Source organism: Ips typographus, linkage group LG2 (genome assembly GCF_016097725.1).
Source record: "Ips typographus isolate SLU linkage group LG2, UJ_Ityp_2.0, whole genome shotgun sequence".
Taxonomy (NCBI): domain Eukaryota; kingdom Metazoa; phylum Arthropoda; class Insecta; order Coleoptera; family Curculionidae; genus Ips; species Ips typographus.
Genome location: NC_138423.1, coordinates 1,675,946 through 1,699,599, shown reverse-complemented (window position 1 = coordinate 1,699,599; position 23,654 = coordinate 1,675,946). Strand labels below are relative to the sequence as shown.

Genomic DNA, 23,654 nt, shown 5'->3' with positions numbered 1-23,654 from the left:
CTCCTTCCATATTTTTCATAATTTTTAAAATCGAAATGTTGCAGCGGTTTTTACTTGTATTTCTATTAGGTACATAAAATAATTTTTACTCTATATCGGCGAGTAAAAAATCGGTAAAAGTAGGTTATCTTGAGGATAGTATTGTGAACAGTGTCTAAAAAAACAGGGGACTTTTGTTATGATAGGCACACAAATCAATTTTCTGCTACGTGACCCAAAATTTAACCGTTGCCATTCCGTGCATGGATAAGGCAGTCACTTTTCAAGGCTGAATACGCAAATTTTCCCTAAACAAGGATTTATTCGCCGCCGTTATGTGTTTATGTAACCGTGCACGTGCTAAGGATTTTCCAATAAGCCAGAAATATATATTAAATTTATCAGAACAGCGCAAAACGTCTCAAAATTGAGATTAAACTGGCAATAAGTTCTGTAGTGAACGGTGCTTATGGTTCATATAGATGTTTATCAATCTTGCAGAGTGTTTTAAACTGACATTAAAGTTTCGTATAATACCTGAGCAAGTTGCATTTAGGAACGGAAATATGAAACTTTGTTTTGGGAGTCCGGAATTGCTTCATTATGTTCATTTTGCTAGGTGAATGCGAATATTTAAATTACTGTAAATTCCACTGAAATATGACGGTAAGCTCTCCCTTGACAATTAAAAGGGATTGCTACAAAGGGAATAAAATTAACGTTAATATAGTTGTTTATAAATAACAGGAACTAAACAGACCGAATATGAAAGTATTGTTTTTCTACTCGTAGAGAAAATAAAATTTGTTTTTCTCATTTGATGGAAGAAAATATCACTTATTCTCTCTAGGGAGTGAAAGTATTTTCTTCCCTCTCTCTAGTAAAAGTGCTACCAGTAAATATGTGGTCTGTCAGACACTTTTTTGACAAATTGACCAACCTATCCTTGGTAACAACACCTTATTTTCATTCAGGTACTATACTATTTCCTATCCAACATTATTAGCATAGTATTTAACTGCTGATCTTTTTTTATAAAACATAACATTGGTTGTAGAAAAAAATTAGATGCGCAACTCTAGAGTAAACTGCTTTTTGCACCTTCAATCTTTGAAACTCTCCGCTTTGCGTTGGACCCCAAATTGTACTGTAAAAGTTGCATTTTCCTCCCTTGTAGCGCAAATAACTATTTCAGCATTTATACACGCAATAGAAAAGAAGTTTTGACAGATGTTCCATATAGAATAAAGTATTTTTAACTCTGAACATACGTGTCACCAGATGTTGCACAACAACTACCATTTCTGGCATCCAGTTGACTATACTGGAATGAAAGTTTTGTTCTTTGGTTATCAAGCCCTATAGCCTCTCTGATGAGCCGTAATACGGTGAAACCAGTCAGAGGATTGGGATTGATAAACAAAAAACCAAAACCTCACCATTTTTAACCAATCAGATCGGTGTTTACCGAATGATGAGGCATTAATGGGGCTGTTCCTAGATTTGGGAACGCCATCTGTACTTTCTAAATCATAGAGTTAAGTACAGATGTCACCAGATGTTGCACAACAACTATCATTTCTGGCATACATTTGACTATACTGGAATGAAGGTTTTGTTCTTTGGTTATCAAGCCCTATAGCCTCTCTGATGAGTCGTAATATGGCGAAACCGGTCAGAGGATACTAAAATGAAAGCCTCTGTTTGCAAAGATGATTAAAAGTGTATTCTTAATTGAGAAATTAAATAAACTGTTAAGGTTTTATTTGGGAAAATAAAGTGAGTGCAGAAAAGTAACTTTTTCACACTAGTGCGGTAAAGTTACTATTACGCACTCATTTTTTTCTTCGCTTGAACATTTCGTTAAAAGGTTGGTACAAATAGGAATTTTCGCTTTACACATATGAACATTTATTGTAAATTAATCTTGCAATGCGGTAAAGTTACTTTACCGCACTAATGTGGAAAAGTACTCCTTCCCGCACTTAAATGAGAGCGGAAAAGCAGCTCATCTTTAGGAGCTTGTTAAGTGATCTGATCAACTAGCTGTCATTCTAGATAAGGGAGCAGCAAACCTGCGGTTACAGAAATAATTCAAAAACATACAGTTTTTCAAGATAGAACATTTCAAAAAAAACATAAATGATGTGAAAAAGTAGAGTTTTAAAGTGAAACTGAATATCCAACCTTGGCCACCAAACCAAACGACTCTAAACGGTAATTTTCACGCTTTTCATACAGTCCTTGTCTAGAATGACAGTTAGTTGATCAAACCACTTAACAATAAGCCCCTGAAGATGAGCTGGTTCTGCGGTCGAAACATGTAGGGCATTTTATGGGTTAAAATACCAAATATTAATTAGTTGCTTTTTGAGCAATATATCACGTGCGGAAATTGCCTTTCTCACACTCGACTGATTGAGAAAGTATTACTTTCCGCACTTGTTAGGAAAATAACTATTTCAAAATATAGAGAAAGCCGCAGGAATAAACGTATCAGTCGAGCTGAAATTCATTTCAGAGATAAAAATAGTTTTCTTTGGAGCGTTTTTTACATGTCACAGAGCCTTGATGGCTCGATTTAAACCGCATTTTTCGCGTTTGCTCTGCATGCTCGTTCCGGTTTGACTAGAAAGTGATTTTTTTTTTTAATTTCAGGAATTGCACGTCCGCCTGTCATCTTAGATGCAGTTGAAAAGCGTTTATTCGACTTAGCCGAGGAATCAAAATGGGACGTGTTCGCCTTTTTCTACTAATGGTAAGTGTATATTATATTGTGGTTATTACAAATACAATTAATCAACGAACCAAAAATGTCAGAAAGTTGACAATAATTGATAAGAGAATTTTATGCAAATTATTAAAATCGTTTGGCACATGCATGTTGAACGGCAAAAAACACATTGAAAACGGAAATAAATGGAACAGCAACGTTTTTTATCATCCCCAACTAACAAACTTGTTTTATAATTTGGCGATTTGGTAATATAGTATATTTCATTACCAGTACAGAAATGAGGATTTTTCCGTGCGCGCGTGACAAATTCTCGTGTGAGGCGCAGCCGAACACGGAAAGTCATGCAAGAACGGAAAATCCATTTCTGGACGAGTAATGAACGATATTTTTTATTATACTTAGGTACCTGAAATCAACATAAACAAGAAATATCGCAAAAAATTATTAAGAAAATCGGGAATATTTATTTTTATTTTTAAAACAGTAAAAATGTAAATACATACAACTCAAATTAACAAAAAAAATACAAGTAGGTAATTCTAAGAAAATTAATTTTGGACAGAACCGTTATTATTAATAGTAATATTTATTGTACAATTCGTATTATTGTTGAAGCTCAATCCCTTTTGCATTTCTTTTTGTTGAACTAAAGACTCTGCTAAAGATGTTGAAGCGGAGTGTTTGTGTGTGCTTTGGTTCTCTTGATTGACTGTTACAGATGTTGTAGTTTCCAAGTTACAAGGGCTAAACAACTTCCGTGATACTTCAATTTTTCTTTGTATGAACTCTTCTATATATCCTTCTGCTACATTGGAAGAAAGCCATCCTCCGTGTCTTTTCAAAGTGAGCAAATCACCGCCGTTTTCCACCAACATGGTTGCCGAAGAGCGCCTTAGCCCATGTCCGGTATATTCTTCGGGATTTTTTAGTTTTAGGTATTTTGCAATAAGTTTTGGAATACCACTGATAGTATGGCACCCAACATGTTGAGCGTAACATCTTTGGTTTCGGTATGCAACAAATAATCTTCTACTCTCCATATGTTTAGGGCGGAGATCTGCGTATTTACGGTAAATTGTACAGGGATCGAATTTGCAATTTTCATTGGTAATGGTAAAACTTCTTGACCTGTGAGTTTTTCCATCTCGTAAGAACACGACAAGGAAACGCCCATTATCTTCCACATCATCTAAACTCAAACGTATTAAATCATCTCTGCGGCATGCACCGAAGATGCCAAACACTAAAATTACTTTTGCTAGTAGATATTCTCCATCTGAAGCTTCACATAAAAATTTGGTTACTTGTTCTGCTGTAAGAATCTTGGATTTCTTTGGTATATATCCTACAGCTTGTCGTTTCAAAAAAGCAATTGTTTTTGGATATTGATGGTGAGTATTTTCTTTTATTGCCAAACAACTCTTTAACATAGAGAATCGACTCCATAAAGTGGAAGATTTCATAGTGTTGGCTTTTTCAGAAAAATATACTAAAAGAATATCGTCACTCACAATTTTGATTCGTTTCTGAGTCCGCCATTCGGTAAAACTGTTATATTCTTGTTCATATCTCAACCTGGACTTCACTGGTAATAAATCTGCACTCACTTCTGCCGCTCGTTGTAAGATATTTTCGGGAATATCCCGATTTTCTTCACAATCTGAATTCATTTTTGCAAAATGTAATAAATACATAAATACTTAATTTTCACTGACAGAAAATAAAATTTGTCATTAATAAATAAATCGTTGCTATAGACACATTACTCGTTTCTTTTTTTTCTTCGGGTTGCCATAGGATAAATAGTATCATGGATATCTATGTTTATTATTAAGCGCACGGAAAGAGGGATCGGGAAAAAATTTCCGTGCGCTGTTCCGAAAATGTCATATTTACTGTATTTTATAAACAGTTGAAAATGTAGTATTTTCTGTTAAGTATAATAAAAAATATGTTTCATTACCGGAGATTTTAGTTATTTACGTAAGAAGTTGAATATGAATATTATTAACTATTGTCAAAGTTTTGTCGGAAAATATACATTGTAAAATGAATTCAAGATATGATCTCCCATCAGACATTAAAAGCAAGGCTTTCAATTTTGTATCAAACCTTAATTACGACACAAAAATCCAGAAGAGAATACTAAGAAGCGTTTGAACGTTACCGAAAATGGTTTACCGATTATTAACGCAGTAGTGCGGTAATAAAGGGTTTTATGACACTGAAATTAGTGTGAAATTATGATATTATACAGGTGTGGAAAATCCCAAACCGACCATAGAAAAACTGTGAAACGGCAGAGAAACGTAGATAATTCCATAAGTGTGCCAACATTTTGTAGCAGTATTGTCAAACTGACTGAATTCACCGCCTCGTTTATCTCATATATTACATAAACTTATTCTTAGAACATTATGTATTTCGGTTTCTGTGTAGTTTTTGCTGTAGACCAAAAGAATAGGTCTGGAAGAGGAAGTTGCTACAAGTCCAGAAATTTTCCCTTTCGGGAAGTTCCCAGAGTTGCATCGGCATCCTCTGTCCTAGGAAAAGTGAAAAAGGGCTCTTCTGGAACTCTTCTTGTCTTCCATTTCTTCTTTCTTCGTCCGCTTCTCCATCTCTGGTGGTCCTGGCAAACTGTAGGATGTTCAAACAGCTGGCTTTCGTCCGTCTGTTTTTTCATCCTAAAGTTTTGGGTAGTTAGGGTCTGGTGAGTGGGGGATGGTTTTCCCCCTTTTGCGTAGGTAAAGCAGGGGAAAGTGCCAGGAGTACAGTCACAGCCCAGTTAGCACCGGGATAACTGTGGCAAGGTTCTACCCAGACTTTGAGAATAAAATTCACGCCACCCGGGGGAAAGGTCTGGGGGAAATGTGGTCCTCTTCTTGGCTGGTTTGTTCTGATTGATCATCTATCTGAAACAGAAGAAAAACTTATTAATAATTACTCGTTATCCAGTAACTGGTATCGGGGTCGTTTGTGTGGTGCTTCAAGCTCCTGGTCCTAGTTCTGCTTCTCGCAGTAACTGATTTTGGCTGCTTTCCGCTTTTTGGAATATCTTCATTGCGCTCTTCTTCTTTCTGTTGCGGTGGTGAACTTCAAATCTCGCTGGATGTCCACGTTTCTGACGTACCATGGGGCGTCCACCGCTATCCTGAGTGCAATATTTTCCCCAGCTTGGAGTTTCTTCAGGTGCGGTTGAAGAACCGGCTTGATGAGCGTCACTTTGTTCCGAAATACCAGCTTCGATGTCCTGCTTGTCATGGGGTAGAGTTTTGCTCTGGTCGCTGTGGCTTTCCGTCTGGCGTATTCTATGTGGCTTCCCCACGTTAGTTTCTTGTCCATCTTGACCCCCTATAGTGGACAAAACGCCATATTATCCACGGTTTAGACAGATTTTATTACCCTTATGTTTTAAATCTTCAATAAAAGCTTCTGTTTAAACCTTAGTTAATAATATACACCTTATCATTAACCACCTCATCTAAATCTGCTATTTGCTTCAAAAACTAAACTGAAAAATTCCCTATCCTGTTATTAGTAAAGTATTAAAAAAAGTAACCAAAAAGTGTCTGGCACTCTTGCACTAAAATCATAAATTTTTGTTTTTGAACGACCCATTTTAAAGGGTAATAGTGCAGATAACCTGGGATGTAACGCGGTTTCATCCGCAATGAAAAATTTGTCAAGTAAAAGTAGCTCAAACCGTTTGCATAAAGAGTTGTGGAATTTACTACTAGCGAAACTATCACAAATTGTAACAAATTCGGCAAAAATCGTTAGAAGGCGCCATTACAATCTGGAACGTGACGCCAGATAGTCGGCTTTGGCTAGCTGCTATCGGAATCTTTTATTGAACGATTCTGAAAAGAGCCAAAGTCGTATGACATTGATAAATATTTGGAATATTTTGAATTGAATAACTTGCCACAATTTTTATGCACTTTTCAAGCGCAAAAAAGACTTTTTGGGACTTTCTGAATATTCTTACTTTTTGCCATAAAAACATTCTGGGAATTCTTGGAAGGTTCAATTTTGCCGTTATAGAATCCGAACTAATTATGTTCAACATACACCCTCGAGAAAGCTTCATGATTTATAATGCTCTTCCTAAAATTACCGGGCAGATTAATTTATTTCTTAAGTGGTAATGGTTGGATTAGGCCAGAAAAAAGCAGACGTTTATTGTCTACCACGAGTCGACGTTTCGACCACTGTTGGTGGTCATCCTCAGGACTCTAAAATTTTTATTATTCCTGTTTACATAGTGGTTACACTGAGGGTGTAGAATACATATCACAATTTAGCTCACAAAAATTAGCTTAATACATGAACTGACTCAATTTATATGATTGTTATAACACATATACATAATAAAACATAAATAAAAAACACTTAATTATAATATAATTAAAGGACAAGCCTAAATCATGTAGATTTAGTACAAAAACAAAGAAAGGAACAAACCAGGGACAGGCAACACCAAAAACTTACGTGTAGTTTAAAACGCCTTAGTAAGGGTCTTCAAAATGTAGGACACATGTAACTCCATCATTGCACACATTTATAAATTGAACTATTTGTTCTAGATTCAATTCTGTACTATTTATTTTGTTTTACAGTAATCAGCGTGCTTGCAATGTGTAGTGGGATTCACTTCTTGTACGCTCTGAACACAATTTAACTCGGTTATTTCGATGTTTCTTCGAGTCTAACTGCCTATTTATCATCTCAGCATGCCGGATTTTTGCATGTCAATGGAATGTGTTTATTTACTCCTTCATGGCTGTAAACTTAGATTAAGGTGGATGTCGACATTGATTGGAAATCATTGTTTTATGTTTAAGAAATATATTAAAATAGCAAGAATTTAAACCTTCAATATCTTCTTTTTTATTAACATGATGTCTCTCCTTTTTTATAGCAATCATTTCATGTATCAATCTCTTTTTTAAATTTTTTTGTTTTCCAATAATCTTTGTGTTTGTAAAATCAAATGTATGAGCGAGCGTTTCTGAATGTTCTGCCAAAGCGGTCTTTTGTTTTGACTGTAAGAGGTTTTGAGGTCGCACACTTCTTTGATGTTCTAATAACCGTGTTCGCAAATACCGACCTGTTTGGCCAATGTAGCAACAGTTACAATTTTGACACGGAATTTTATAAATCACATTACTTTGATAATCTATTGGTGTTTTAGTTTTAAGCTGTGTAAAATATTTTTTTAACGTATTTTCAGGTTTGTACGCGATTTTTACAGTGTCTGATTCAAGCAACCTAGAAACAGTTTCTGAGAGACCTTTAATGTATGGTATTTTATAATATTTACAAATGGAATGATCACTTACTAAGGCGTTTTAAACTACACGTAAGTTTTTGGTGTTGCCTGTCCCTGGTTTGTTCCTTTCTTTGTTTTTGTACTAAATCTACATGATTTAGGCTTGTCCTTTAATTATATTATAATTAAGTGTTTTTTATTTATGTTTTATTATGTATATGTGTTATAACAATCATATAAATTGAGTCAGTTCATGTATTAAGCTAATTTTTGTGAGCTAAATTGTGATATGTATTCTACACCCTCAGTGTAACCACTATGTAAACAGGAATAATAAAAATTTTAGAGTCCTGAGGATGACCACCAACAGTGGTCGAAACGTCGACTCGTGGTAGACAATAAACGTCTGCTTTTTTCTGGCCTAATCCAACCATTACCACTTAAGAAAAAATACCTTACAGAGGCTACTACCAACCAACTACACAAAAAACAAAAAAAAGATTAATTTATTTATGAGTCCTTATTTGAGTGGATGAGGTCTTCACTGAAATTCAATTTGCTAAGCCTGCTACCCCCTATTTAGATACGGGAAAATGTATGGAAACGTGTCATCTGGGAAAACAATTCCTGTCAATATAGGGAAAAGGTCAGAGAATATTTCCCCGAGTTTTTTCAAGTTAAACTTAATTTTCCAGTGTTTCACTTCGAACGTTATCCCGGCCGGAAAGTTAATTTACTTTCTAATAATGGTTTCTCTGCGTTTCAATCAAAATTAATATTGTTCGCTATGTATAATACTCCTGCGGGATTTCAATCCATAGAAACTAATTAAAATGGTTAACTCGATACCGAACTAGTCGAGAAAGTCTGGTGGAGTTGAGTGAGGGCGCATTTAACTAAGCACTGGTCGCCAAATCAATTCAATTTCCGCTTGTAAGCAATTAATATCGTCTACATTTTGTTTAAAAAATAAAATAAACTAGATATGCAATACGTCACAACAGAAAATTATTTTCCAGTGAAATAGAGAGTCGGAGTTGGCAAGATGTTTTGGACATTTTAACCGTAGACAAATTTAATCCAGCGGATTGGAACGGCAGCATCCGCATCGTTGTCCTGGCCTAACCCTTATCAATCTGAAGGGTCCACTCGGAGGCGATGATAACTCGTCTTTTAAATATCATTTAGATTAATTTTATTCCTCTGGAGGTACAGCCCTTACTTTGGTAAGCGCTTCTCCTTGTATTTTATTAGAATTAACCGTCTGCGCTAAATTTTATTCCGAACAGACGTTTCATATTTTGATTGTTGTGTTTAACATCTTAAAAACAGATTTATTTAAGTATTTCTTGGAAAATTTACAAAATCAACTTTTTATGGTCCGACGGTTAGAATTGGAATTTTTGGTACAATAGAGAGAGTTTGAGGTCTTTTGAAACTTAAACTTGTTGTATCTAGATTTCAAGCCTTAAAAAATTAGCCTAAATACAGGGTGTTTTAGAGTTGTGGTGATACAACCATAGAGAAGGTAAACTGGTAAACTAAAGAAAACTGATCTTACCACATAAACACTGATTGTTCTACAGATTGATTGTGAGTGGGTGAATCTTACTCCATACAAGCTATGCTAAAGACCACTTTGACTTACTAACTTACTATTGGTGTTTTTTGACGCCATTTCTTTCTCTTTTCGGTCGTATACAGGGTGGTCCAGTTTTAAATCTCAATAGTTCACCAATCCATAGCCAATTAAAAAATAAGTTGACATGCATTATGTCATTTTCCTGAAAAATGCTTAAAGTAAAATACATTTCTTCAAATTTCTGTTTAAAAAATGGTTTTTTTTGTCATAACTGACAAACCGTTGGAGCAATTTTGATCAAATTTGGAACAAGCACTTATGAAATTAGTACTCATTATGAATGACGTTTGCCAAAATTCTTCAGTACCGTAGATACAGGAAGATGGTTTTAATGTTTTTGCCTTATCTTCTACGTCTCTCATTTTTCAAAAATTACAGTTTTTTTAAATTTCACTGTTCACGATGAAAAAGAAATTGCCTCTTATAAAATTCTGATTTAAAACTTCGTTTACGAGATAATTCAGTTATTACGTTCAAAGACCGAAAACGGAAAATTCACTTAAGTAGCTTAAAAAATTTCATTGTAGCTAGTTTTCATAGTTTCCAGACAAACTGAAAGACTTTAGTTTTTAAAATTGACTTAGAAAAAATAAAAATTGATTTCAAAAGCTTAAAACCAGTTTTCATGCAAATCGAGAGACTTTAATATTGAAAATTGATTTGTAGACATAAAAAACTACTTTTTGTAGAATTTTTGACTACAAATTCATACATTTAAACCTTAAAAATTGACTTAAACAACAAAAACTGACTATGAACTAATGAAAAGTAACATCAGAATCTTAAAATTTGCATTTGAAGTAAATTTTCGTAATTTTGAGACAAATTTCAATATTTTAGTCTTGAAAATAGTCTTAGATAGAGGACATTAATATTAGATTCATGAAAATTATCTTGAAAACTAACTTTTCTTGCTTTTTACCTTGCTTTTCATTTTATCAGAATTCTGGACTATTATTAGTGCTTCAAAATTGCTTTCAGCTTGGAAAATCGAGTTTCAAGACTATCTTTACCAAGTTATTAACACAGCAAACTTAAAAAACAATTTTCACATTCTTCATAGACTTAAAATGGCATTCCAAGCTTTGTCACTATTAAATCGACTTCTAGACACCTCAGTGCTAAAAATTCGAGCTAAAAATTATTTCTTAAAAATCTAGATTGTTTTACGACCTATCTTTACGAATTTTTAGACTTACCAGGCTTAAAAGCCAGTTTTTACACTGTCCATAGTCTCGAAAATGTTATTTCAAGCTTCTTCACTATTAAATTGGCTTCTAAACTCATAGGTGCAATAAATTGTAGCATCTTTAAGAAATTCAGACTGTTTTTAGTGCTTTTTAAGACTGAAAAATCGAGTTTAAGACTATTTCCAAAAGTCAAGTTTCTTTAAGTCAAAAAGTAAAGTAATAAAAGTAAAAAAAATTTGGTACCAAATGCTACGATATTAGTCTTAAGAACTAATTTTTAGAAATGAAATAGTCCAAAATTGGATTTACTTCTAGACTTGTTCCGGTCCAGAAAATTGAGTTGTACACCAATTAAAGTCCTGAAAATAGACTTTTGGACTCTTTTTAGCCCTAGTAAAGTCAGTTCTAGCTTAAGTCAACTTTTAGATTATCTTTAGAAGTAAAAAATGGGTTTCATGCACAATACAATCTTTGTCTTGATTTCCGGACTGTTTTTACTTCTTGAAATCCAGTTTCAGACACTCGACCAGGATGGCAGTCTGAGAAAACGAATTATAAGTTTTTAGACTATTCGGTACAAATTTGGACTCTCACAATTCTTGAATGTTCAGTTTTACACTATAAAACGATTTTTTAAATTGAAATTTGGAGGACTGTATGTTCCTTAGGAAACGTTTTTTTGAAGAATGACATAATGCGTGTCAACTTATTTTTTGACGGGCTATCGAATGATGAATTATTGACACTTAAAACTGGACCACCCTGTATATGCATAATCGTGAGATTTGATCAACGTAGCGTGTGAGTGATCTTCCTCTGGGACTTTTTCCTTCAACTTTTCCCTGCACTACTAACTTCTCGAGCAAGTCGTTATTCTTTGTCATAATATGACTAAAATGTTTCATTACGTTCCACTAAATAGTTTTGTTTAGTTGTTCAGTGATATTGAGTTCGGCAAGAATTGAGACATTGGTACGCTTCTCGGTCCACAGTATTCTTAGCATGTGCCTCCAAGTGAACATTTCCAAAGTATCAATACGTCTCCTATCAGCAGATTTAAACGACTCCGCAGCGTTGGCGACAATAGAAAACACGAGTGTTGTGATCATCATTGTTTTGGTGTTTCTGGAGATTCTGTGGCCTTTCCATACTCTCTGGAGTTTGGATATGGTAGTTTTGCCTATAGCTTTTTCTTATTTCTTCCTCATAGCTAACGTAATAAATTTCTTCACCACCTCAATTGCACCAACACTTGTCGGGTTGGATAATCTTTCTGTTGATCGATTAATTATCATCATTTTAATTTTCGACGTATTGATTTGCAGACCAACTTCATTGTTGGTTTCGTTCTTTGAGATTACCCGAGAGATTAACCCAGGGATTTCTTATTCCGTATTTCCGAGAAGGGTGGTATCATCCGCATAACGAAGGTTCGATGTTTTTCTCCCACTAATGCATATTCTTCTATTCCAGTCACACGTGGCTTTGCGAGTAATCCGTTGTCCATATAGAGTAAACATTATATCCTAAAACTATCACTCAATGAGCTAATTTGAGGATATGCAGACGGGAATCTAACGAGCCGCCGCCACCATGTCACGTTCAGGGATAGATCAGAGGGAAGAAAACTTGGTCCATTGGTAACTCGCAGTGCATATAATATTATTAAAATCATTACCATTCCATTACAAAGACAAACTGTATTTGATGTCGTTGGTCCGAAAACCTAGATTCTAAAAATTCGATAAGACCATCAATAGCTCCAATAGCTCCAAACTTTCATAATTGCTTAAATTATCATCTTTGCTACATTTGGAAGACTCTGTACTATAATAATAATGAACTGATCGAACAAAAGTGTTTTATCACTTTCCCACAACCCGATGCAAAAAGAATTCTATTCAAATAGCGTCGACTTAACAGCCGCCATTTATAACCTTTTCTAAACAACAGGATCCGAATATGTTTTTGTTTGGGAGCTTCGCTCCTTGAATCTAAACTACCTAGCCGAAACGGACTTTTCCCGCAGGACATTTCCAACGGAATTAATGCCCGGACTCTTCTCGCAAAACTTTTAATATAATAAACTAACGGAGATATATGCAGAATTAACGCACCAGTTCCTACTTGGCTCTTGACTAAGGCAATAAAGTTTTTTGTTTGGTTGTTCACGAATCCGCGCGGCTTTTTGTTTTCTGCTCAATAGGCAAACGTTGGGTGCTTCATAAATTCCGAATAATGGAAATTTGAATAAAGTAAAAGGGGCTGAATAAAGCTCGAGAAAACATTTTATTCGATTTTCAAGTACAGAAAAATGTAAAGCGATTTAAAAGTCACGTATCACCATCTTAATATCATTTTTAAATTGCAGTTTTTGTTTTTGAATTAGAATAACTTATCAGTAACCTTATTATCATATTATTGTACCATCGATAACAACTTAACCAGAATGTTTTGCTATTGCTCGATTGAGCAAATGTTTACGCTCGCTTCCACGAGGATCATTTACTTGAACGTCAAAAATAGACCTGAAAACGTGAAAAACAACGATGATGGATCGGCAAGACAAACTTCCGTTTTCTAAAAGTTTCTTATTGTTTCCAACCGTTTGGGTTTGAAGATACAATGCCAAATTCAAACCTAAACGTGGCAAATAATGAGAAACGTTGCCAAACAATAGCAGGCTGTTTTCCATATTTGCAGGATCCTTTATTTTACAAGTCAGTTATAATATCATGCAAAAGATATCTGCTGAACTACTTAATGTTGGATTTACTTTAATACAAGACTGTCGCAATTACTCAAAAAATAATAATTAAATTACCAATTACCTACTACTATTCGAAATTGTATACAGGGTGTCCCACGACGAAAGACATCGATTGATATTGGAAAAAGTATAAATAGGAGAGTTTTGAAAATTTGGCATTTTCCATTTATACCGGAAGTCGATCACAACTTTCTTATTTTAAATGGAACACCCTATATATTATTACATATTTGGATTCCTCACAAAATTCTGACCTTCTGAACTTTTGTGTACAATGCCCTATGCCTATTTCTAGCCGTTTTCGAAATATTTGATGTTTTTCCAAAAAAGTGACAGTTGCAACGCTCTACATATTTTTGTACTCTGTCAAAACCGTTTCTCATTTTGCAATGAAACTTTGGGTTATTGTAAATAAGGGATTGTTTTATTAAACTGAGGGTGCGTAATGACTCATTTGTATATAGGGTCGTCAAAAAAAAATCATAAACTTGCCACTAAAAAAAATGAAAAATCTCAAGTTTTTTAAATAGAAACCCACATTTTTTATGACGGAATCATTTTGAACATTAAAAATTACTATACGTTTCAATTTACTTGCCTATACCTAAATCCAACCCATTTCGTTTTATTTGAGAATAAATATTTTTTTATTATGCTGCACGGTTGGGATTATCTGGTATTCTAGTTGGTTATGTTTTTGACACACGGTGATATTGGAGACCTGCAGAGCATGTTAATAACACTAGTTTTGAGTGTTTTAACAACTGCAAATACGCCGTCGCGGTTACATTATTCAAACCAAGATTACTTAAATCTGCTTATTATTTACGGAGAATGTGATAAAGTTGTGAGTAGAACATGTGAGGTATTTGCCGCTCGTTATCCAGAAAAACCAAAGCCATTACCAAAACCTGTCAAGCAAATAACTGAAAATTTTAAGAATACGGGATCTGTGAAGAGAGAAGCTATTAAAACAAAACCAATCCTTAATAATACAAATGTAGAAATTGCAATTTTGGGCTATTTTGTTGCAAATCCAACTTCGTCAATAAGACAAGTTTCCGTAGAATCAGGCATATCTAAAAGCTCAATTCAAAAGATCCTGAAGAAACATATATTTCACTCTTTTTCATTTAAATTAGTGCAACACTTAAAAGAGGTTGACTTTCCGAAGAGAGTGGTTTTTAGTGAGTTTTTGCTGACTAGTCACTATGGAGAAAAATTTGTTTTTTGAATAATATTATTTAGAGCGACGAGGCCAAATTCACTACAAATGGAATGTTCAATAGACATAATTCACACTACTGGTGTGACATAAATCCACACGTAATTAGAGAGAGAAATTTTCAAGAAATCTGGAGTTTTAATAATAAAAAATGTTTATTCTCAAATAAAACGAAATGGGTTGGATTTAGGTATAGGCAAGTAAATTGAAACGTATAGTAATTTTTAATGCTCAAAATGATTCCATCATAAAAAATGTGGGTTACTATTTAAAAAACTTGAAATTTTTCATTTTTTTAGTGGCAAGTTTATGATTTTTTTTTGACGACCCTGTATACAAATGAGTCATTACGCACCCTCAGTTTAATAAAACGATCCTTTATTTACAATAACCCAAACTTTCATTGCAAAATGAAATACGGTTTTGACAAAGTACAAAAATATGTTGAGCGTTGCAACTGTCACTTTTTTGGAAAAACATCAAATATTTCGAAAACAGCTAGAGATAAGCATAGGGCATGGGCACAAAAGTTGGTCAGAATTTTGTGAGGAATCCAAATATGTAATAATATATAGGGTGTTCTATTTAAAATAAGAAAGTTGTGATCGACTTCCGGTATAAACGGAAATGCAACCATCTTGAAAATATTTTAGTTAGATTGGGCATGCCCACATCAGTATCCTGCCAAATTTTCAAAACTCTCCTATTTATACTTTTTTCAATATCAATCGATGTCTTTCGTCGTGGGACACCCTGTATAATAATAGTTAAGGTATGGGAGGGGACCCATCAACCATACTCACCGTCTACAAAGGAATTGTAAGAGCTCACTTGAACTACGGATCATTCCTTTTTAAACAAATATCCAAAAAAAACTCTTTGAAAATGGAAAAAATTCAAAACCAAAGTCTTGAGAATTGCATCGGGGTGCATGAGATCAACCCCGGTAAATGCCTTGAGAGCGGAAGCAGGAGAGTTAACACTCGAAGCTAGGAAAGCTAGGAAGCTAGGAAAAATAATCAAAATAGAAGATCATCCAATTATCCCAATGTTAACAAGTATATTAAAATACAAAGAAATGTCAATTATTGGAAGGGCGAAGAGGTCCTATATTTGGTGGAATCCTACAAACAATTTTACCCAAACACAAATCGGTTGTACAAAAGACACACTCTAACATGCTTTGAAATAGACCGAGAAATTCAAATACAGACCATCGCCCAGATATATCTACTCATTTCAAAATCTAACGAAGCTTCAATAATGTTTAGAGAAAGAACAGAAAAACTGAGGAAATACAACATCTTTATATACACAGATAATTCAAAAAAAGACGGTCGCACTATTAACTTAGTCTTTAACTGTTGCTTTTTTCATAAAACATAACATTAGCCAATAATCACATATGCCGCAGAAACCACGGCAGACACCTGGAGAACCAAGAGCATAACCCGAACGGCAGAGATGCTCCGAAGTATCACGATACCAAGAAATAAGACAAATCTGCGACATACAGGACATTGTAAGATTGACGAGACAGAGACGGTGAGAATGGAATCAACACATCAACAGAATGGAAGACAATAGAATTGCTAAAATTGGGAGAGACGGAAAACCACACTCTAGAAGACCGCCAGCCAGACCACCAAGAGGTGGATGGATAGCTGGATGTCGACGTCGCAAGGAACTCCTTAGAGCTGGAAAAACAGGCTGAAACCTATTTCAAGAACAAGAAGAAGATAACATTGGTTCTAGAAAAAATTAGTTGCACGAAAAATTGACCGCGCAACCACAATTATTCAACAGCGCGATATACAAATGAGATCCGAAAGTGGTTGACCAATATCGGTCACTTAGACGAACGGAGTTATTGTTAGAGACACTCTTCTCCAATACTGGTACTTCTGCAACCTCTTTGTTTGTTGCTTTCAGGAGTCGATTAATGCTAGATAAACATTCTTAAATCTTCAGCTAACTTTTTTAAAAGGTTCTTCACAGGGTCATGAAAGTCCACGTCCACCATCATTTTCTAATCCTATTATCATTCATGTTTTTTATCATGGAATCGTTCGTCTCCTAAACGGAAGCCGTCTAAGATTCTATTCCTGTATTGATCCTTTTGTCAATGTTTTTCAATGCAAACACGTCTTAGGTAATAAATTCAACAGTCTTGTTTTCTTTCTATTTTTTCGTTTTATCTTCCAAGAGTTATTTCTTTTTTGACTGTTTAATATTGGTTATTTCGTCGTGTAGTTTTTCAAAAATTCCAATCCTGGAGTTAACTGGACAATTTCTACTTTCAACCTCCAATCTAAAAAAACATTATGACTTAATGGTTGCTTTTTTTGTAATCCAGTGTATGTCAGGTTTAGTAAAAGACTAATTTCAAGCAAATCGTGGATTTTTATTTAATACTTATATAATACTCGTAACACCAGTGACTTCTTCATTGATGCCAATTAGGATTTACATTTGTGTAAATGCTAATTTACTAACGCAATCTAAGAAAATATATTAACTCTCTCTCAAGTTAATTGAATTTGTTTGAAACCTATACAGATTACGCTTTGTATATGAAATCTATGCCATGAGAACAAGCAAGGCGGAATATTTAACCAGACTAAACACCTGCCAAGACAACGACAGACATTTCAGGCAAAAAATGTTTATTATTTAGGCAAACTTTCAATCTAACAGTAACATGTTAAATCTCTCTCCCACCACCCAAAATTAAATAATTCAGAGTGAACATTTCCATTAATAATTCCTAATTACAGCAGACTATTTTCCCGAATGTTTTGCGCGCGCTGAAAATAACCGCTCCACCGACAATATATCCCAGATAAATTGGAAAATTTAGCATAAATCTTAAACACTGTTAAACCTTACAGGAAATTGTCTCGCAGAATATAAAATTTATGGCACGGAAAATGCTCCTAGGGAAAACTAAATTATTTTACTTATCTTAATACCATCTGAATCTATATCGATGCGGAATTTAAATTTAACATACTCAAATATGTTGTACAGGGTTAGTCAAATATAAAGTAAAAAAAATGGTAAAATAATTCGTATAATAATCAACGAGAATAAATTAATAACAAATATGAATTGAAAAACTTTTACTTAATGTTTTTTTTTTCATAAGTAATAGCAATCATTACATGCAAATAGAATATACCGGGTGTAACATTTAACTTGAGACATCTCAATATCTCGAAAAATAAGCACTTTTCGAAAAAATGTTTAGTATCAAAGTTGTATTATTCCGCGGGGGAAATACATTGATGACAAAATTTGTATTCCTCTGCCCCTCCATGTGTGGGGGAAAGGGGGTAACTTTCATTTTTTAAATGGCACCCCCAATTTTTTATTGCAGATTCAGATTCTGCGGCTAAAAACATGTGGAATTTGTTTAAAACATTTTTTACAAAAAAAAAAACTTTTTTATTTATTTATTTTTTTATTTTTTTTATTTTTTTCATTTTTTTTTCTTTTTTTTTTGTTATTTATTACACCTATGTATCCCTAGCAACGACGGTTTTTTAAGCAGATTTTACCAAACATTCCGGTAAGCCATGAGCGAAAAAAAAACAAATTTAATCAAAAAAATGTAAATTAAATTTTGTCGTTTATAGCGCCATCTATCGTTAATACAAAAAAATGTTTTAAACAAATTCCACGTGTTTTTAGCCGCAGAATCTGAATCTGCAATAAAAAATTGGGGGTGCCATTTAAAAAATCAAAGTTACCCCCCTTCCCCCCCACATGGAAGGGCAGAGGAACACAAATTTTGTTATCAATATATTTCCCCCGCGGAATAATACAACTTTGATACTAAACATTTTTTCGAAAAGTGCTTATTTTTCGAGATATTGAGATGTCTCAAGTTAAATGTTACACCCGGTATACTAATTTTTCACATTTTTGAAATTAAAATAGCATCAACTCTCATCGCGACAATAATGATATATTACTATACCCAGTGGGAGTTATTATCTATTGCAAATTAGTATCTCGGATAAATGTAGAACATTTAAAGAACCAAAAAGTAGTACTGCTAATCAAAGATAACGAAAATCTGAAAACACTTGAAAGTGAGGAAGAATACCGGACTGCAGAAACATAAACAAAAAATGGGACAGAGTTAAATCAGCGTTATTGGTACCCTGAATAGATGCTCTAAAGAAAGAAAAACTAACAGAAAAGAAATTATTTAAGGGATAACTGGCGAAATTCTTAATATCATGGATAAGAGAAAAAGCGGAGTGAAGGAGGATTTTTTGCGTTGCTCAACGAAATGCGTTGCCTTCAAGGGGCGTTGTCTCACCCACTTTTTAGTGCCTGGTTGTTGATACTCTGCTGTGGAGACTCAAATCAGCAGATATCTACGCCCAGGTTTATGTGCACGATGTGGTTCAGTCTCTCGAACCCGGCCAAAGTGGAAGTTGTCATCTTTACGAGGTGACGAACACTCGAGCTTTTGCCGCACTTAAATCTGTTCGGCCACATTCACAAATTCTAAATACCTAGGGATCATTTTAGATACCAGGTGAACCAGAAAGGCCCGCAATGCCCTCTGAACGTGCAAAAGGGCCTTTGATACTTCAGCCGAGACTCAATATGCTGATTAAAGACTCAGCAGGATCGTGGGGTCATCTAAGGGGCTGGGAGGAGGCGTTGGTGGAGTGCCCGGAACTGTTAATGAAGCTGGGTCAGGTGCCTCCGACGCTTAAAAGTTCTATAAACTTTAGAGGAAGGAATGCAAATTCTTTAAAAATTCTAACCTCCCGTCGCATGGACGTCTAATTTACAGACAAATCCAAAACCGTAACAAGGATAGGAGCCGATTTGTATGGTGCGACATCGGGAACCAGACTTACCTTTGCCCTAGGCTGCCACTGTACCATCTTTTAGGCCGAGATCTTTGTGATCATCTGATGCAGGAAGTTTATTTTAAATTCACTACTATGCCGCTGAAGAATATATTTATCTCTACGAAAAGCAAAGCAACAATGGCTGCCTTAAAAGATGGTCTTGATGGTCTAGAGCCAAAGTTACGTCAAACTTGGAGTCCAGGGCACTCCGGTGTTAGGGGAAACGAGAAGGCGGACATGATGGTCATTAGGGGCTCCAAAGAGTATCTTATTGTAGGACTAGACGTTGCGGTCGGATCCGCCATTGTGAACCGTATATTCTGGAAAAGATCCGATACTGCAGAGAAGAGGCCTGGGGCATGCGACAATTACAATGATTCATGGGCTTCTTTCCAAGAGATAATCGAAGTCAGGGCCACTGTCAGATGAGAAGACACATGCACATTCTGGGTCTGTCACACGATCTGGAATGTCGCTTGTGTCTGGAAGACGAAGAACCCTCCAGAAAGCTGCCCTCATCATTGTTTAACAAATGTAAGTATAATCTATTTAATTATTGTAATATTTTGTGCACGTAAAAGGTATTGTTTGCGTTACCATTTTGTCATTTAGTTTTAACTGCTATTTAAATATTAAATTATAGTTTTCTACCAAGTGGTTTGATTCTACCTCTGAAACAAGATCTCAGTAAAGGCGTTTATCAAATTAATAAACGTCTCGTTTAACTTGTTGGGCCAAAAGGGCTTTACAATTTAAACGTGACAAACATTACCCGGCGTTACCACAACAGTCGTAGAAAAACGAATTTATTCCTTAGTAGTGCCTCTCACGATATAGGTACTCACTAGCTGTTATGCAACATCTGGTAACATCTGTGAACTCAACACTATGAATTAGAACGTATAAATGGCATTCCCCATCTCGGAACAGCCACGATGTTGTCTTGAAAATAAGGATTTTTTTCAAGAAAATAAAGAAAATTTATTTATTTAATTTATAGAAAAGGTACATTTTTGTAAAGATGTCAAGTGTTTACCATTATAGTTAGTTTTAGTAGGATTGTATGTAGTTATTAAGAAAATGAACAGTATTACCTGATAAACTTCAAAGGAGATGAAAAAGGTAGTACGTGGAGGTAGAAGGTGGGAAAAAAGGTTTTTTTTTTGTTTTTGGTTGTTGATTGTCAAGAGAAACTTTTAATGAGAGCTGGAAAGTCAGTTTTCTAAAAAATTCGAGCAAAAATCAGACTATTGAAGATCAGGGGATCTTAGAAAGCTGTTTCCTTCCGGAACGGACGTTACTGAGTGTAATACCGAGTGCTACCAGCAATTGTACCGTCTAGTCCACGTTATGACATGGAGCAGATTGTGATAGAGGACCTATTCCAGAAGTGGTTAAATCGATAACCGAGGAGGCCTCCCGGCTGTTACCGAGATACAGCCTTTGCAGTCAAAAATCCACCTCAACGGAAAAGAAGAAGATTGGTCAACTGACGGTTTATTTTGGACAATTTGGACTCTTTGACGAAGAGTATTAGTTGTAAGTAGTTTGTAATTTTTTGTATTAAAGATATTTGTAGTTTCGATGATATATTTAGAAGCAGGATTTTTAGGTAGAAAGTAAGTTAGATAGGTTTAGTCATTTACCTTAAAAATAACTTGGCATCCCTATAATAGAATTTTTCTAATTTTGGCATATAAAGTGACACTTTTCAAAACTGATTAGAGTGACAAAACGTTTTACTTTATGTAACTAGTTACAGTATCACTTTATGTGACTAGTTATGAAAAGTTCATTTCATCACTCCCTGTTTTTATGCATTTCCGTAGAAACATATGGGCGACATCCATCATAACATGTCGTTGTCACAATTTATACAAGGTGCTATGAAAGTGAATATTTGTGTTTAATCACTTTAAAAGATGGTTTTTACCGCTTTTTGGTCAAAATTAGAAAAAATTATGTATGCAACACGTTTCGAAAATGTCTTATTGTGTAACTCAGTCAAATTGTAGGACCTCGCTGCGCTCGCCCTACAAACATTCATTCGTTACACAAAATCGATCTTTTCGTAACTGGTTACATAAATAGCTATTTTATTCAAGCTTATTTATTTAAATTTTCTTTATTTACTAGAATATTAGAATGAATGGTCAGGGTGAATCTGATGCCAATTATGACGATATTATCATGCAACTAGGAGGTGAGGAAGATTTGAGTAAATCTCATCTTCAGGATGATAATAATCATGACAATGTCTTGTCATTCGGTAAAAACCGATATGATTGGATAAAAACCATCTTCTGGAATGATGGTTTTGTTCTTTGGTTATCAAGTATTGGTACTGATAAACCAGAAACAAAATTTCACAATTTTTATAGCTACTTAATGTTTATCTATATGGCTTATTCATATTGATTAATACTTTCAATTTCATAATTTTTGGTAATACTTGAAACCAATGTCAGATAATAAACTCTACTCTTTGTTTGACTCATCCAGTAGAGTTTTCACGGTTTTATTAAGCTTTTCCAATATTTGCGATAAACGTGTAAAACGATTTGGATTGAATGAGCCGGCAACGAGAAGCCAATTAACAAAACAATTTGCAATTAAAATTTGGGGTATCACTTGTTGACATTCAAGCCCAGATTAAATTTATTTCGTATTTTTTACTTTATTTTTGCAACAACCGAGCCTTCCGTGCTGAAATTCGAGTAAATCAATTTCCATTTTACATATTGTATTGTCAGTAACCAAAAATAAATAGGACGCCCTTTTGACGACCATTCCAAGTTTGATAATGAATACCGCCCCAAGTTAAATCGATGGGAATGTTATGAATGCAATAATAGACAGCTTGATCTTATCGCTCCTGTTCGGTATTCATTGCAAATAATCAAGTTATAGGTCCTTGATTTGCCCGAATGCAATAATCGAGGAAACTTGGACTGCTCCAAGCCCGAATAGTTTCGTCATATTTCCACCAACCTCTCCACAACTTCACTTAAAGCGTTTTTACACTTTTTGACTGTAACTAAGTCCATAATTTACAAAAAAAAAAAAAAGAAAATAAATTTTCTAACCGAGATAAAGTCGAAGAGATATAGAGGGTCGTATTTCTTACGGGATAAAAAATCTGAAATTATGTTTTCTCTAGTCTTTCAGGGATTAACTAGGATAAATGGAATTTAGATTTTGTCAAAGGGAAGGAATTTCTTGCATAAACGATGAAAGGTAATGCCCACAGTTAAAGATGAATTTAATCGCAAGTAATATCACGCTTTGGCGCTTTTCTTAACATACCTATCTAGAGGAAAATTCAGTAGAGATAAACAAGTTGTCAGAAAGGAGTTGCAGTTTAGAAGCTACTTACTACAGTAGTATGATTTGCTACTTGTAGCTTACTTGAGTTTTCTTCCATTTTACAGTCCGACCCACAAAGACGATTATTTAAACATTTAACATTTATTTTTTCGACTAATTGTATCTAGAATGTGTAAATTAAAACTCTGATTTAACTTAAAATGTGCAATTAAATTTTAAATGAAACAGTCTATCAAAACGACCCAGAGTCAAGCTGGATATAGTGATTAGGGCAATACAGGGCCATATTTCAAATGCACATGCATATCGCGGACGTTGAATGCATGCATTTGCGGTCCCGGGATTTTAATTGTAGTGCGGACACCAGAAAATTTATTGGACGACAAGAAAGTAACAAAATAAAAGAATTCGGATAAGAATATTGCACGGAATGGCTTTCAGGAAGTGTCCTTAAAAAGTTATATAGGTGCGTAGGAGATATTTTATCAGTTAATTCTGGGAGTACTAAAGTGCTTTGTGTTTCACCTATTCATTATCGAAACATAATATCTTGGAAACGGTGTAGGTTATAGTGTCTTAACCTGAGGGCATTAATTTTTTACGTCCGGAAAAAACTTCGTATTCTCTATCCTAGG

The 23,654-nt window shown here is 34.7% G+C and overlaps 1 protein-coding gene across 5 annotated transcripts in view; it reads left to right on the top strand.

The window, feature by feature from the left end:
- Positions 1–23,654, top strand: part of nolo (ADAMTS-like no long nerve cord) — a 219,832-nt gene that overhangs the window by 45,301 nt on the left and 150,877 nt on the right. For all 5 annotated transcript variants that reach the window (XR_014177111.1, XR_014177110.1, XM_081973358.1 and 2 more), the window contains exon 2: positions 2,638–2,737. Coding sequence is in view for 3 of the 5 variants with exons in the window: in XM_081973358.1 (XP_081829484.1) it covers positions 2,708–2,737 (30 nt within the window). In the remaining 2 variants the exon portion in view is untranslated. The remainder of the gene's footprint in view (positions 1–2,637; positions 2,738–23,654) is intronic.